General features: G+C 37.8%; 1 protein-coding gene across 1 annotated transcript in view; it reads right to left on the reverse strand.

The window, feature by feature from the left end:
* Positions 1–17,378, reverse strand: part of LOC150100518 (growth factor receptor-bound protein 14-like) — a 341,775-nt gene that overhangs the window by 257,263 nt on the left and 67,134 nt on the right. The window contains exon 2 of the mRNA XM_090402828.1: positions 2,532–2,614. Coding sequence (XP_090258954.1) covers positions 2,532–2,578 — 47 coding nt within the window. The 5' untranslated portion in view covers positions 2,579–2,614. The remainder of the gene's footprint in view (positions 1–2,531; positions 2,615–17,378) is intronic.

Consider the following 17,378-nt stretch of genomic DNA (forward strand, 5'->3'; position numbering starts at 1 on the left):
CAGCATTCTATTCTACTCCCCCCCACTTCTCATATTTCAAGAATATCTACAATCCTAAATGCATACTGATATTCATTAGAGCATTCTCATGGAAACCAACTTATCTTTCTGCCAATGAAGAAAGAGGAAATTCAATATTGGCATATTTCTAGCAAGAAAAGAAGAGTCATCCAATCAAAGTAATATAAATAAATCCCAAAGGATCTTAGTATGGGATAACGTTTCCCATGTCAGCTAAAATGCGCAAAAACTTAAAATATCGTTTATTCCGTTCGACAGAAAAAAAAAAGAAGAATTATCCAGTCCGTTTGTGGCCAACTAACTCCGTTTCCTGGCGCACAACCTCTTCTCAAACATTCCCATCAGCAGTATTCATCTAAACTTGTATCTAATTCCACTGCTCTCTTGAAAACTTTTTAATGCAGTGAAACGCAGCTTGACTGCTAAACTTCAGACCCACTTCAGCACACTCTTCGTCATCCATTCTACGTGTTTAAAGGGGGGGGGAGATCCGATTTTTGCCATATCCATGGCATTTCAACACTACAAGTTACATTTCGAAAGCTTCATTGCTACATTAAAAACACACTTCAATATCGTGTCATTAACTACAGATTTTCTGGTGTACTATCAAGGGGGGGGGGGGGGGGTTCGACCATGCTACCAGAGTTTTCAGTCCTAAGCGTGGGCATTATACACGTTCATCTCTAACACAAAGTATAAGAAATGTTTCTAATCTTTTTAGATGAGGTCAAAAAACTTCTCGCAAAGGTTAGCTTCTGCAGTTTATCATCCGGAATAACATGGTGTGCTCGTTCCAACTGAATTTTGTACACAAGCCGATTCTCTTAGAAAACGTCGGGTTCTCGTGAATCACACAAACTAAAGCAATCGTGTTAGGCTTGACACATGTGTTAGATGGCTCATCGCCGACTGAGGAATTCCAGGTCCCTATTGCACACTGCGGTCTCCGAGGATTATGATGCACAAAATCAATGACGCAGTCTCGAAGCAAACAACAAACGCCTGGAGCCTTTTATTTCGCAAGTGCTATTTTACCGGCTAACCCTACTCACTGGAGACACACGTGGGGGGAAAAAGACAAGGATGACGAATAAAATGTGCTAGAAAGTGGTATTACGTGGTCGAATAAAATGATTTGGTTCGTAATTTAACCATTCACTTTTAAACATGTCCAAAAATTTCATCCGCTCTGTAGAGCAAGCTGACCAATCATTAAGACCACGATCATAATGCTCACGTATAAGTGTTAGTGTTTTTGGACTGAACAGTTTGACGGTCAAACCCACTAAGGCGATGAGGAGAGCGCATCGTCTTTGTTAACTGTTTATCATCACATCCGGTACCAAAACAGTGGCATTGAGAGAATTGTGCTAAGAAAAAGGGCTCATTAATATACTGTAAATGTGTGCAAATAATGCGTTAATCCTAAACTCACTCGTTTTTTTATTATTATTATTAATGAACATATCATTACGGATAATGAGAGAAAATGGAAGGCGGTGCTTAAAAGTTAACGGAGTAAACAAAATCTCTGAGGAATAAAAAAAAAAAAAACGATATAATAACGTAATGATGATGGTAACCTGCTCGAGACTACTGCGTCACTGGCAGATCATATTTCGTATGCGACATGCAACGCCTGGCTGCGCTTGTCACATACGAGGTTAATTGCGTTAATGCCAAAACGACTGGCTGAGAAATCAGTGTTAAAAAACTTCGTGGAATTAGCGTTTCAAAACGAATCCCTTTCCCCGAAGTATCTTCCACTCCCAGAGTCGCACAATAAATTTAGGATGTCTCTGAAGCAGGCATAGATTGCATAATCTGTCAATTATGTCGCTGACCGAGTCTGTTGTTCTGTTACGATTAGTATTCGGGTAATTCCTAGGAATACAAGGATGTCACCCCCGCCATTCATTGCAATCTCCCCTTTGTCCTCTTTTCCACTAAACTTTGCATCCCCCATTCCCTTGGTCGGTTTTTCATCGTCAACATTCCTCAATCCTAAATATTATCCTCGTAGCTTGCCTAGAGATCCAGCCTTAGCATAGCAAATGTGATCCTCAATAGTCGATGTTTTTCTCGACATTATCCTGAGCATTTTCGCAAATTGTTCTCTCAACTTCTCGATCCCTTTCTCTAATTAAGAATTTTTCGCTTATTTTCGAAAAGCTGTTTTTTTTTTTTTTTTTTTTTTTTTTAGATTTCTTGCGAAATATATTCTTCCTAAGTGACGCTTGTCTATTGTTGGAAAGCATCCATTTCATTTTCTTCACTTAACATTTCCATCATTTGAGAGTATGTGTGAGAGAGTAAGTTCGTAAATTCATTTAAGACAAAAATAAAGTATGAAAAATCCACGTGTATTTCATTCTTGGAATATTCTTCTAGTGAACATACAGGAAGAAATGACGAACTAAATTTAAGCAACCACATGACCGAAAACATGTCGTAATTTGGATGTGTGACAAAGTAACAAACCATCGCATTTAATTCAAAATACTTACACTAATGGACCGCTTAGAAGGGAACTCGGGAGTTGTAAACAGCTCATGTTGCCTTGATAGCGATGTCCAGCTAGGCCTCCTCACTGTGGGTGGAGAAATAAAAGTTTCATAGATTTAATTATCCTTCGTTAAATTAACTACTGCATATCGCGAACACAAAGAAGGAAAGTTGAAGTGCAGAGAATTTAGAAGCAAGATGAGAGGGGCGATTATTGCAGGCAGAGACAGAAGGTCACGTCAGAGACAAGACAAGGACATTTAACACTTCTTTCATAAGACAGGGAACATGGATTTAATGGATTTCTCTGGACATGCAAACATGTCAAAAGAACTTCATTAAATGACATCATTTAAGCAACATTTCAAGAATACATTTACAGAATGTAAAGGTTTTAACAGTAGAGGAAAAATGTGAAAATAACACAAGTCTAAAATATAATATGCCGTGTAATAAAAAGGGATTTATTGAATGTCCTGAGCATCAATTGTGATTAATACCGGTCTCTTTACCCTTTTGATGAAATGAAATCAGACTTAGAATATGGTTTAAAATGATTAAATATGGTCAGCATAACCTCAAGGATGCTGGATTTGCAGAATACAGATCCTAAAAGTTCCGTTTGGGTCTTCGACTACATTTATTTATTTTCCTTTGATAACAAGCTAATCGTTTAATCTGGTAATTCAGCAAAATCGATAGAACACGCAGTACATACAAACAAATACTAGTTTGGATTAGGAACAATCGACTCACCTAGCATACGCGGGAATGCACTCAACCTCGGCAATGTGAGAAGTGGACCGCTTTTCAAAAGGGGAGGGATCACGCAGTACCTCCTATTCCCTTCAGGGATATAAGTCGTTATAAAATTTACAGTTTTCTTTATTTAAATGAAAGTGTTTAAATATAAAGAATACTTTGCTTATTTTCACGTATTTCTTCCAATTCTTTAAGTGATTGCTATCTGAATTCTCTTTTACGTGTCCGAGTTCAAGCAGTTCGCAGTAGCTGAAAACATTTCTATCAACGTATCCCACCGAAACAGAATTATATAAAATTTTACTTTTATTTCGGATGGTAATCAAAAACATTCGGGGTTCGCCACAGTGTTTATGTATTTCTAGAATTAACCAATTTTTTGTGACTGAATTACTAGTTTCCTCTTCGATTTAATTAAGTAATTTTGTGTTTTATAGTCTCAAAGTCAACGTTCTAGAACCAGGAAATGTCGAGTACGTAATTGGATACGTTGTTTTCGATTTATTTCCTATCTCGAGATTAATCCCAAATCGACGGTTAGGCAAGCGACAACAAACACCCAACAATTCGAGGACATCTTTGAAGAAGTTACAAGATTGGCCTATAAGTACCAATGGTAGAGAGCGTGACAATCGAAAGAAATATTTGAAGTTGAGATTTTGTGGGATGGGGAAGTTCGTTTAATTCTTAGTTAAATGCATTCAGTTTTGAGTGATTTTTGCAACAGCAACTTTTTCTTTTTTTACTTCGTTTCTACGATCCGATAAAAATTTATGTAATTTTATTAATCGGATTTTAATTATGTCACAATTTCTTGTTCTCGGAATTTTTTTTTTCATGTAATGTTTTATTACATGAAAAAAAAAAAAATAAAAATACGAAATCTCATATACGGAGGTAGCAGGGTTTTTCATCCCGCGTACAGTCAAATCGGATATCAGAACACACGCAATTTACAGACAAAATATACTGTTGGCGGTGATGGGTGGTAGATGGCGTTGATGGTAGTTGTGTGGAATGCCCTCCCTATAAGTCCTTGAACCTCTTGGAGGTGTTAATAATAATAAATGTGTTTTGTGAACGGTGTTCTTTCTTCTTAGTTTATCTAGATGTGAATTCAGCGGAGTGCTCAGTTTAAGATCTCAGAAAGTGATTCAAGCAGGCCACATCCAGAACCCATTTTAGTCATCCGTGCCTGAGTAACTTGGAATTATTCAAGTTTTGCAAGGGCTTCTGGATATTTTGTTAACAAAATCAGTTTGGCAAGATTTGGTACTAAGCTCCTAAAATTTCGGAATATCAATTAATGGCTTCTGTGCAGAAAAGATCCAATTTAAAAGTTAATGAAAAATATAATTCGGATTTAAAAAAAAAAAGCCATATACTGATAACGCAAGAAAGAATTTCACAATTCAAAACAGGCGAAGTTATTTTGTATGCAAATACTGTGGTGTTGAAAGTTGAGTAAGGAGTGTTGCTTTTAAAACAGCAAAAATGAAGTAAAAATAAATAAATAAAGTAATAAAAATTAAATTTTATTATATTGATAAAATAACGTTTGAGATTAATATTATTATTAATTTCAATATTTATATAAACATTTTATGTTTAGTAATCATTTTAATTCAATAAAATGATTACTAAAGAAGTGGGGCCAAAACATGTTTGGCATTCTGATTCCTTGCACTGTAAAAATTCGATGTAGCTTAAAAATATCAAAGCGCTTTACATCGATTTTTTTTCTTTTTTCTCAGGTCAAAGTCCCATGAGTATGTTGTAAAAATAATTTCTTTGTCTCTGTATATTTTGTACTAGATATTTTTGTAAATAACTCTTTAGAAATTAACTGTATATACTCCTTTAATAAGACTATTTTAAAGTGTTAAAAACAAAAGGTAAGGTTTTGCCGCCGGACCTGTATGTAATAGATCTACAAGGCGGCATAAGAAAGGTTGTTTATAAAATTTTTGTGTGCATGTGAAAGGCTTACAAGCTCTCCGCGTAAACACCTCCGAAGTCAGTCAGAAAGGTTCAAACAGCTTTCGATGGCCGGCAACTTACAATCAAAAGAAAGCGGAGGAGAACAGAAAGCGGGCCGAACTTGAAAGAAGACGAAAGAGTCATGCCGAGTTCTTTGGGAGTTACAAACTTCGTGCGAGGTCTCAGAGAAGGCATAATAAAAATGGACAGGGCCAAGCATAGAGAGCTTCCTGGATCCAATCGTCACCAGAAAGAGTTTCCAGGCCAGAGAGAGAGAGAGAGGACTTTCAGGCCACAGAGAGGGGCTTCCTGGTTCCAGTCTAGAGAGAGAGAGCTTCGAGTTGCCGAAAGGAGAAGTTCCAATTGCTGGAGAAAAGCTTCCAGGCCAGAGAGGGATCTTGGGCCTGGAATTACACGACAATTGGCGGCAATTACAGTTTCTTAGAGGCGGGAGTTCAAGCTACTTGAGAGGGCAGACAAAAGAATTAGTTCCAGGCATTTTCGGCGAGCCAAAGCAGAGGAGAAAACGCGATGTAAATTACCCGAAGCAGCTTCGCTCGGGAGTTTTTCGTTTTGCCGTGAGAGAACAACATTTTGCCAGAGCTGTACTAGTATCACAGGTCACTGCTTACAGCGCGCAATTTTTCTGATGAGATACTACCGAAGCCAGATTTCCTGACGGAAGCTCAAGACCCGAGATGAGAGAATTCCTTAGAACTTTTTATGCAAGACCTTTGACTGAATGTGCCATACAGAGCTTTTGTAAGTTATATACCTTTGTACAATTCCTCTTATAATGTGTTTTAGTTGGACAATTAAGATTTAGATTAATGGTAACAAGAAGTGTCATTAAGAAAATCTATTGGCATATTTGAAGTTGAGATAAGCCCGCGCGGTTAGCCTAGTGGCCTTGCGCTTCGCAACCATATGCCTGGGGAAGGAGTGTCCTAGGTTCGATTCCCGTCGGAGACGTGAGGAGCTGAAGGATCTTCCTCAGCCATAGCCAAGTTAGCCGGTCTTGGGCGCGGGCAGTAGGGTTTTTTCCGCCAGTTTATCTGGTGTTTTTCATCCCGCAAGCAGGCAAACCGGCCCCTTGAACACACAGGGATACAACCAAGAATACCTTGAGGCATAGGAGTGACCATTCTATCCTCGTATTTCGGTTGCGAAATCCAAGCATGCTTGGAAGGTTGTGGGCCTTAAAGGCCTGTTAAAACCATTGGGATAGATAGAAGTTGAGATAAAGTTTGTAAAGAAATTTTACAGATGGATAGAGAAAGCAATCTCCGTAATGTTTAAATTCGTATAATATGCCGTAAATAAAATGTGTTTTGATTTTTTTGTTAACAGAGTGCTGCCTGTTTGTTTATTTTGACAACTGCACTGTTCCTAAATAAAAGAACTTGTGAGCGGTAAACTAAGTGAGATAGTTAAGTAAAAGTGCAGACACGACTGTTTGCGTCAAGTTTTATTGAAGGAATTTGTGTTAGAGAGAGAAATCTACCAGCCCGTATTATTGAGTTTTATGCTAATTAAATGATATTAGTGGCGCAGTCTAAATTAAATAATCTTCTAGTATCTTAGGTATAAGACTCGTAGTGCGAAGGGTAGATAAACATAGTACGCAGTAGAATAAGTGAGAAAGGATAAGAGAAAAAGCGCATTAGAGTAAAGCTATAAAGAATTAGGAATAGAGATAGAAGAGAGTAAAGATGAAGAGATATTACATATATAAGAAAATAAACCATAGTTTACAGCACTACTTGGTCAGCTACCAATAATAAATCCAATACAGCATTCAGACGAGAAAATGAAGCACTGCTGGTTTTTAGCAGTGTAATGTTATTTACTTGCGAGAGAATAAATGATCTCAAGAAAAATTAATCTGATTAACATTTTTCAATGAACGACGGACAAACAAAATTGGAACGTTTTCACGAGTCTTAAAAAAATTCTTAGCGAAAATCTAGAAATAGTATTTCACTGTGACAAACAGAATAAAATACTTATTAGTACACAGTACTTTCGCTTACAAATAAATCCATGCGTTCATGTTATGGGGCCAAAGCTAATATGGGGGGGAGTGCGCTGAGTAAAGGGAAGGGGAAATAAATAAAATAATAAATCGTTGAAATGCGAACGATTTTACTCACGTTCACAGTACAGCAGCGTCTTAAAACTTGATTGGATTGCAAATATGTGGTATGCGGATTATACCACATGCTTATACGGCCGTCTGCATCATCCACGTGATCAGTACCGGAGTCAATTGTCAAAAAGAAAAAGCTGAAGTGGGTGACAAAGTGTTAAGAAGAAAAATGCGACTTATTCAACGTCGTGTACAACTGAATCTGGTTTGAAAAATGGCTGATTTTCGCTTTGTCAATGTTCTCGGAGATGGCATTTTCGGTTCATTATTTTTATTTCATTTTATTACTTTTCATCACTTGTTTAGATGATTTGCGAACAACCAGAAAATTGGAAGCGATAAATAGCATTGCGACACAAATCCAAAAATATTAACTTTTAGGGGAATGGAAAAAATGGAAGAGGGCTTCGCAGCGACAAACAAGCAAGAATTGGAGGTACAGAACGAATAATAATAAGCTAATGGTCTTTGTGATAGCCAGTCAATGGAGCCGAATAAAAAAATAAAATAAAAGATGGTTCCAAAACACAAGTGTCATATAGCCGATTGGTCCAATCAACCGTATTCGATGCAAAACGATTTCCAGATTAAAAATGCATAACCAGTGGGTGCCACTACGAGCAGTGGGGAAGAGGGAGAGAAACGCTTTCCCCATAGAGAAAACAAAGCATATTATCGATAAATTCTGGGAAAAAGAAAGCTTCAGCTTGATAGAGACAATTGTCATCATAGAAATTTATTTAAAGAATAATTTTCTCTGATAATAAATACTGATAATCAATATAAAGACTCCGATCGGAAACTGAAATAAATTACAAAATAAATTAAAAAATAAATCTAAAAGCTGTCGCTCGACCTTCTTAAATGGGCAACTAAAGTTTGGCTTTTTCCTCGAAAGGCGTGCATTTGGTTCGTAGGATTTAGTTCAGACAGGCTACCGTCACAGTCAAATACTCCGCACACCAACCTCAAGGAAGCCACTCGTACTTCCCTTTTCAAGGACTTCGTCGGCCTAAGAGGGTATTCGTTATCCTATCGCATTTAAAAATAAAAGATGCGACGACGAAGAAAAGAGATTTTTCTCTTTCTTCATCCCAGTTCTCCGTCCCTCACCCCGCAACGTATCCCTCTGCGAAACGTCAACATCGAGTGGCAACACCGGCCATGTTTAACAGAAAGGGAATTACGCTTCGCCGGCAGCCGTGAAGGAGGTCATGTCCCTTCTTGTCTCAAGGACGCAGCTTTTTTTTTTACTGACCCCCCCTTCTTTTTTTTTTCTTTTCCCCGACTTGGATCTTGCACGTGTGTGTATGTGGTGCAGCGTCTTCTCTACACACGAAACCACGCAGCGACCGATGTTTTTTTTTTTTTTTTTTTTTTTTTCGTACTATCAAATTACGAAACGACCTTGTTTGAACAGCACACGCATCGCTAAAACTGTTACGTGGGCGCACAATTCTCATAGAAATTCTCACAGTGCATGTCCATTGCGATTCCAACGGAATCTCAATGGACATGCACTGACGTGTGCAACTGTGCAGTTTGTAACAAACGTTGGTGTAGCACCTGTCATCATATGCAAAGGGAAGGACTGTACGTCAACCAAAACAACATTAAATTCTGCGTTAGTCGCTAAACCAACCAGTTCGAAGTACGAAATGAAAGTCGGCATATCGCTGATACAGAATAATTCTCATCTGCATACAAATTAATGCGAGTTTTATTCAAACCACCCAGCCAGTGGCAACGGCCACGTTCTCATACTCTGTTCGCCAGGTAAAATCCCAATTGTGAAAATCAACACCAAGTGAAGCTCATTGCTTACGCTTGTTCTCATGCAAAAACGTATTATGTCTTATGGAATAATTTTTTTTTTTTTAATTGGGAGTTCAAATGTCGCCCACTTTCAAAGCGAATTTAAATAATGGAATCAAGGGATACCCTAAAATTATATGACACTCTTGGAGAGAATGCAACGTCAAAAATGCAACAGAAAATGAGAAATATAATTATAAACATAATTTATCCTATTTTAATTTTTTTTTCACTCGACTGAAATTTTTTTCAGCCAACTGAAACAGAATTCAGTTACTGATTTCAGAACACCGCGGTGAGGGTTTAATACGTAGTTATTGAAGTTGAAAAATAGAAATAATCTGTTTACGTGTGTTTGTGACAAAGCATGAAGATAAAAAGGAAAGACTCGAGTTTTATAAGATTCTGAGACAAAACGTAGAAGTCTCCCTGCGAAAAGAAAAAGACAATATTTATGGATGATAACGTGCGAGTAAAAACTATTTCTCGTTCATCACACATTCCCACAATAGCGCAGAATACGATATACATGAACAACCATGTTTATGAGCTACAAACGAAGATAAAATGCGTGGCTGCAGGAGATTATCGATTTCAAACCGAGTCGACTGCGTCCGAGCACGATGGAATTCATAGAAAATACTCTTTCTACTTTCCTTGAGAGGGGAGATCTTCTTTATCAAATACATTCGACCGTTGTGATTGGAGCTTGGCGGACCGCATCCAGTGATATGGCGGATTTACACAATCTACGCAATGATTGCAATGAAATTAGTTTTGCAATGAAAGAAACAGTCAAAATAAGCTAGGAGGATAACGCAAACTTAAGAAACGACAAAGTACTTTTAAGGAGTGCTTGTTCTTTATCTAAAGTTCAAGAGCTTTTTTATCTGACAAGACCACACACACGCAGTTCTCTGGAAAGTGATTGCGTTTTGTTTTTATGGCCAATCAGCCTAACTTACATACTGCGGTGATAATGGGCATGTGTTAAAAAAGAGATGCAACCAGGAAACTGATGCAATCTGACACAACGGAAGTCTTGCGTCAACAATTTGTGTTGTAGTAAGTGCTCTATTCGAAGATGGCAATGTCGCATTTTTGTTTTTTTTTTAAAGTAAGGAAAAAAGTGGCGTATTGAATTCCTGCGAATCTGTTATGCCTGATATCTGCTATTTACGACAAATAGTTCAATTGCACAGAAAAATATCTGGCAAGCGCAAGATGCAATCGTGATTGAAGACTAAATGCAGCATATTCCTATAAACAATATTTTTATTAGTACCTGGTTTTTCTGTAATATAACAATTCTAAACACGATTCCAAATCAATATATATATCCTTCAAGTGATAATTTTTCACCGAGAATGAACATCCAACTTGACGTTAGTTAATACATTCGGGGAGGTCTCATCTGTGAACGAACGCAAATAGTCTGCCGATGTACAAACTACAAAGCAGTCAACCAGCAAGATTTAAAATGGGAATCAGCGCTCGACAACACGCAATTAGACTCGCACACTTGCGCTTAGCGTGCATAAATGTAATTCATGCCGGTGTAAACACACGACGAGGCATCGGAAAGCGATTTATGTTTGGGATACCGAAAAAAAAATTAACCGCTAGTGTAATTCAGTAGATGATGTGGGGAAAACACATTGTTTTCCCCACACATATTTGAATGCATCGCCAAGATTTCTGTTGAATTATTTACACGGGCTATTTTCACGCTGCTCATTGTAAAAATATAACCCGTATTTATTCTGTCTGAGTGAAGTTAAACATTGCAGGAGTGGAATTTCTCTACGAAATCAGGCATGCGTAACAATGACATGGGAAGGAACTTGAGACTTCTTTGTAAACTGCTGTTCTATCGGCAAGTATGTGGATGATGGGGTTGTTTAGCATGCGCGGTATGGATTTAAATTATTAAAAAATTAACCTAGTGGTTTATAATTTCGTTTCAGAGATGTTGCCTCCACTGTCATCTTAAAATAGGTGCGGAAAATTCAAAACACACCCGTACCTCACACAAGGAAAGCCGTTAAATCAGTTTCGTTTCTACGAAATAAATTATTATTTAATATAAAACATTAACTGCGGCCTGGTTGGTGGAGTGGCTAGCTCATGCGCTTTCCAAGGAACAGGCTGCGAGTTCAAATCCCACCGTACGCATCTTCTACCTAAAAATATTCACAAAATAACCGCTGCCTCACTTGTGGGAGGCTTGAAAAGTCCCACATATGGAACAGAGTCTCTAGAATATGTAAAAATAAAAATATTTAAAAATAAACAATAAAAGGCTTAAAAATAAATTCCACTCGCGAACTAAATGAACCTTTTTGTACTAATTTCTTCAGTCATTTCCGAGTAAGCTGATCTGCAGCAAATGCAAGATTTTTTGCGTTTTTTTTTACCAGAAACTCGGATTTAAAATCCCACAACTCGAAATATCGCCCATAGAACTATTTCAGACAATTACATCGCCTCCCGTTTAGATGAACGAAACAGCGGCACGTCGGCCTTACTCTCGTCTCCCGAAGTCTTGAAATCGTCAGTAAGTATGAACTCAATTATCGGTAACGAGTCGGAGTGAACAATGGATGGCTACGAAATGTTGACAAGTCAGGTAGGGATAACGGAGTTCTGTCTTCCCTTTAGGAAATAAAGGTGTCAATTTTTTTAAAAAATTTATTTGTGTAAAGAATTACAACAAAACGATTTACAATTGGTAGATGTTGGAATTGCAGGGATAACACCCCATCATGAATCCCCACAAAGGAGGAGGGAGAGAACCAGTACTTTTATTTATTTAGACATTTTAGAGACTTATTTGTGTCATCCACTTAAATCAGTGAATGTCACATAATACTAACTGCTTTGACGCTAAGAAACACTTTTAAAACTATTTCCTTTTTCTATTTGAAAAGAGAAGCAAGTGACACGTCTAAAGTAGGAATTATTCGTGTACTTTGTGTTCTCACAGTAGCCGATTACATAAAAAGCTTCTGGGAATTTAATACCTTTTATCACGAATCTTCGATAGTTACATCTTTTCTGTTTCTTTTATAATTGTCTTCAGTAAATCTTTCCTGGTTAGCATAATCTCCCCTTTCCACTCCAGAAAATCAAAGCTCAACAAGCGGCTACTCTGTTGATGGCAATTTTGTGCAATGTAGCTTCATTGTTTGTTTTATTTGTTTATCGTCCATTAAAAGGGTGGCAACAGCTATTAGTGGCGTTACCAACAGATTAAAGCTCCTAAACGTTTAGCCAATATAAATACTTGCAGCTAAAATAAATATTTTTCTACGTCGAAGTGCGGTTTCGACAAGGAACTACTGGATCTGACGATGTCATTAAGAGATTGTGTTCATTTTATTACAATTAATGAAAATGCGTGTATTTAACTGTTCGAGTTGTTAAAACAAATTTCAGGTAAAATATCGCATACGAGGATATTTTATTTGTGTCGTGCACATCCCCAGAGAAATTCAGGAACGACTGACAATATTAAATCCGACAGGCAAAGGTTGCACTGTCAATAAATCTCATCGTTAGACTGAACACACAAGCAAAGTCTTGAACAAAGAGTGGCGCGCGATAACATACGTCAGCAATGAACAAAGTCATGATTTATAGATCGAAAAAAACTAGAACAAACAAGCATAAATAATAACGCAACATCGGGAAATACCACACGGTATTTCACTTTATAGGCCAAACGAGAAATTCGATGCATTTAAAAAATAGATAAAACCAACCACCATTTTTCTTCTTCGTCTTTCCGGCAATTCATCTCGTGGATTTTCGCGAACGAATTTTGATGATATCTGATAAAGAGCGACATTTAAAAAATAAAAAAATAATAAAAAATACAACTGCATTTTGTGTGTGTGTGTGTGTGTGTGTGTGTGTGTGTTAATTAGGAGTAGAGCATGAGCTGTAGTTCTGCATTATGGTATCGTAACTATGCTATAATAATAACAGCTGAAAAGAGCACGAGCAATGCCACAATTACCGCCAAACCAATAACAGTCAACAACAATTGGATTCATTTTTGATAGGATAAATAGATATGAAACACGCTTGCGCACTACAATCAGAGTGACTACGCAATTTTGTTTACCACTTTGCCTAGTTTTACAAATCATTTAAAAACAGAAATATTCGATAAGATAAGCCTTTCTGTAAAGCAAATTGGAAGCAGTTTTTTGCCTCCTTTTTTTCAACAATATTTTTAATTAATTAAAACCAGCGATTTGCAAAGGGTGATCAGGAGTGGGATAAAAAAAGCTACAGCCAAAGAAAACTGGCGATAAAAATGTACAAAAATGTAAATAACATGTTTTTGGACTCATTAACACATTTTGTTAAAACATGCCAAAGTCAGAATTGAACTAAATGTAGAACTATTTGTTGCGAACTAATCTCACTAAATAATAAAGTATGGATGAGGTATGTTGGAGTTGTTACTGGCAACTTATTTTTTTTTAGAGGATTCTGTAACCAATATAATAAACAGCAATCAATTTCGATATTCATTATTAACTATTATAAGAAAGACACGTTCGATTCTAGTACCAACTAGGCGAACTTTTTCCAGTGGATTTCAAAATTATTTAATCTTTGCGGAGGTAAGAAATATTCCCCCTCAGGAAGAAACTCAGCGTGAAAAACCATACATTTTAACTCAGGAAACAGACTGTGGAACGTTTCTACACGAATACGCAGTCACATCTTCTATACATTAGTACGTCACGGAGTGCACTCAATTACAGCGATGGTGAAAAGTGAAAACCGATTTAAAAAAAAAAGTCATGGCTGAAACAAGAGTTCTCCATAGTCAACTGCAAATTCGATACTGATGGATGTGGTTCATTCAAAACAGAAAAATCTCTGTCAAGCGGTTTTGACAATAAAGTTCAAAATATCCGGAATTAATTTATAAGCGAAACAAAGATTTCAATGTATATTCACCGGAAAGGAAATGGAATGCACCAATCATGAGACTTCCTTCTGGGTAATTTTCCCTGAAGGTTCGCAGCACACTAAACTGTACTTCAGTTAAAAACAGTTCTATTTAAATAAATTAAAGCAAAAAAAAAAAACCTAAACTCACGGTAATTACTATGTTAAATAAATTTTCAAAAAGTCTGCGATCTTTTTTTTTTTTTTTTTTTTTTTTTTTTTTTTTGTCACGACTTCGTATGATTGCTGGAGGGAAGGGGATGCATAGTTTCAGAGCTGCTGGTTTACCTTTCTTTGTTGGTGCTATTAGGAAATTAAATGAGGCAGCTGAAAAAATCTGCTCGACAGAAACTGAAGGTAATCGCGAATCGTCAATGCGGGTGAGATTAATGCAAAAGAAATGAAGACTCTTTAAAAGGGTTAACAGAGAAAACGATTTCCATGACAACAGCACGAGTTAAATGAAGTGCGTGCGACAGCTTGGTTGTGGTTACCTTGATCGCCTGGCAACAGCTCGAGAACAGAGTACGAGCCGATCGTCACGACTGTGGTAAAATATCCAAATAACAGACGAACTCGTTCGGTCAAGGAAAAATCAGTTACGGCGGAGAAGGCGGAAAACAGATGATTTGTTGTTGTTGTATAAAACGGAAATTTTTGAAAACAAGTCTTGCATCGTAAACAATCGGCAAATGGCACGCCTGTAATGAAAAAAGTTAAACAACCTTTTTAGGCTGGGTCACAGAATGTCTGCAGTGACCCTGTTTCAGACGCCGAAACTTGTTTTGAGTTGCTTTGTTACCGCATTTGGATATCCACTGAAATAAATTTGCATAAAAAAAATTTTAAACTACGCTCTGGGAATGATTCCACAGATGAGAGAAATTGCAAAAAATTTGGACACAAAATCACAGTTAAAAGCAGTCCTGAAGGCACTTTCCGCGCAGTAGCCAGTAATCGGAAGGACTATCTGAGCTAGTTAGCTCGCGGGCATGAAGAAAACGACCCCCCCCCCCCCTTTTCTTTGTGACACTATCACGTGACGTGAGAACTTTGCGAGTTGGGCGATAACTTTGCCGTATGTCACCAAACGAGTCTTTACTGTCGCCGCAGTTAACGCTGACATAATGCAGCACGTGCGCCTGAGAGTCCTGAACTCAATATTTTGGCCTATATGTCATCGGCGGCAATGGGTTTTGCAGTCGGGGTTTAAATGGAGAGCGAAACTGCCTGTCGCCTGAATGCACGCGGTGTGGCAGACGCCAAAAGAAAGTAAACTCCGCGCAATGTTAATAATAAATAAAATAAAAACTAGTGTTCGCTTCAACAGTAAAAGCTGGTGGGGAATAGCATTCTCAAAACTGCGGATAAAGTTCAAGGATATGCTAAGAATTCCCAGTTATTATTTGGAAACATAATTCGATCCAAGAACACGTTGGTTTTAATAGTCCGTGTTAGAAGAATAGAGGTCACGGCAGTCTTGTTCTTTTAGCGGATGTGTTTGGATAAATGATAATATCTGGATAATGAGGAAGATAAGGGAAGTCTGCGTAAAGACGGATGTCGAAAGTGATTCATGGCACGTTATATTGTTACTGAAACAGTATGCGCATTCATGAACACTGCTGACACGAGGATTACTACTCTCGGTTATTCAAACGGTGTCACTTCATTTCCGAACAAACTACACCAGAGTTCAAACAGCTCGGTTAATTACCGTTAAATCCAGTGGGTTTTCAAAACACCAACACGATTTCGATGCCGCAGCACTTATCGCTCTTGTTATTTGGGGAATTACGCCCGATGCAGCTACGAGGCCAATGTACCTCGGATTACGTCTATTAATTACGTGTATTCTTCTGGCTTATTTGTCTGTTTTGCTGAAAAACCCGAATTTCCTGGAAGGCTAAAACCCTGTCACCTCCATATGAGATTAGCCAACTCACCTTCAACTGAAAAGTCCACTCGTTACAGATGACGCTCGACTTCGCTAATATTCCTTCACAGTTCGACGCTTCATTTCGGAGTTGGAAAGAACTTCAAGCATGTTTGCGAGAATACAACGTCTATCGCAATACAAATGTTTAAATCGACTTTTTGGTGCTTGCAAGATTGAAGAGGAGAACGCTAATTACGCATGTTAGAGCGAGTGAGCATGCGATGCAGGCAAGCCACGATGCGTTTTGAAAATCCCAAACTTCCTTCTTCCTCTTAGTTCATTCTTTGGCGCATATCAAGTATTATTATCATCATCCATCATCGTATGACATCTCAATGGAGTCCCAAGCCTGCTGGGATGAATCCTACCGATTTTGAATACGATACTTAAACAGAGCAGCCTATACGGATAGGCAACAAGAAGCGCATTTCTATTGCTGACACACAATAGCATACGATAGTAGCAGGAATCTCGACCTAGAAAACTAGACGTCTACGCAATTTACGTGGGGATGGAGGAGGAATCATTAGAGGCTAAAGTGGGATGGAAACAGAGTTCCTTGTTCGGACTCTAAATCCTTCGCCCAATTGCGATACTAAAGTACTAGAAGTTTATAAATCATCATAAATATTTCACTATTTTTGGAGCAAATCGTTTTGTTATTTATTTTCTCTTATTCCTCCTTCAAAGTATCTTCCAAACACATTTTAGACTTTTTTTCCCCGGACATCGTTTCGACTTCCACAGCTCAAATGTATAATGTCTGGATTCCCATTAAGTGAGGAACTCGCTACTAAGACATCGCGTTTGGTTTATTTTCTTTACATATAGTGCGTGTCTGCATAACAATGCAATTTGTTGCTCACTGCGGCTGTCCCCCACACACAAAGCTACACATGTATGAGTTGAACCGACCCGGATCTAACTTCGAAAGGGGTTTCCTGTAATTTTCGCAGTGGAGTTGCCATAAATGACTTAGTTCGGCAAATGTTAGAAACAAATCCACTTACGATAAGCTCACAGAAAAGCTCTTAGCAATCACCGGATTGAGCTTGGATGTCTTCCTACTGTATATCCAAGACTCGAATTATGTCTGTATTCCATTACAGAGTACAAGAAAATCATCGCATCTTTGACTGGCAAATGCGTTCGATTTGGGCCTTATCGACTATGTAGATGTCGTTCGTAATATGCGAGATTATTAGTAAATACTATTATTTTAGGTTACGGAAG

Source organism: Typopeltis vanoorti, chromosome 13, assembly GCF_054136105.1.
Source record: "Typopeltis vanoorti isolate ZY-2024b chromosome 13, IOZ_Tvanoo_1.0, whole genome shotgun sequence".
Classification (NCBI taxonomy): domain Eukaryota; kingdom Metazoa; phylum Arthropoda; class Arachnida; order Uropygi; family Thelyphonidae; genus Typopeltis; species Typopeltis vanoorti.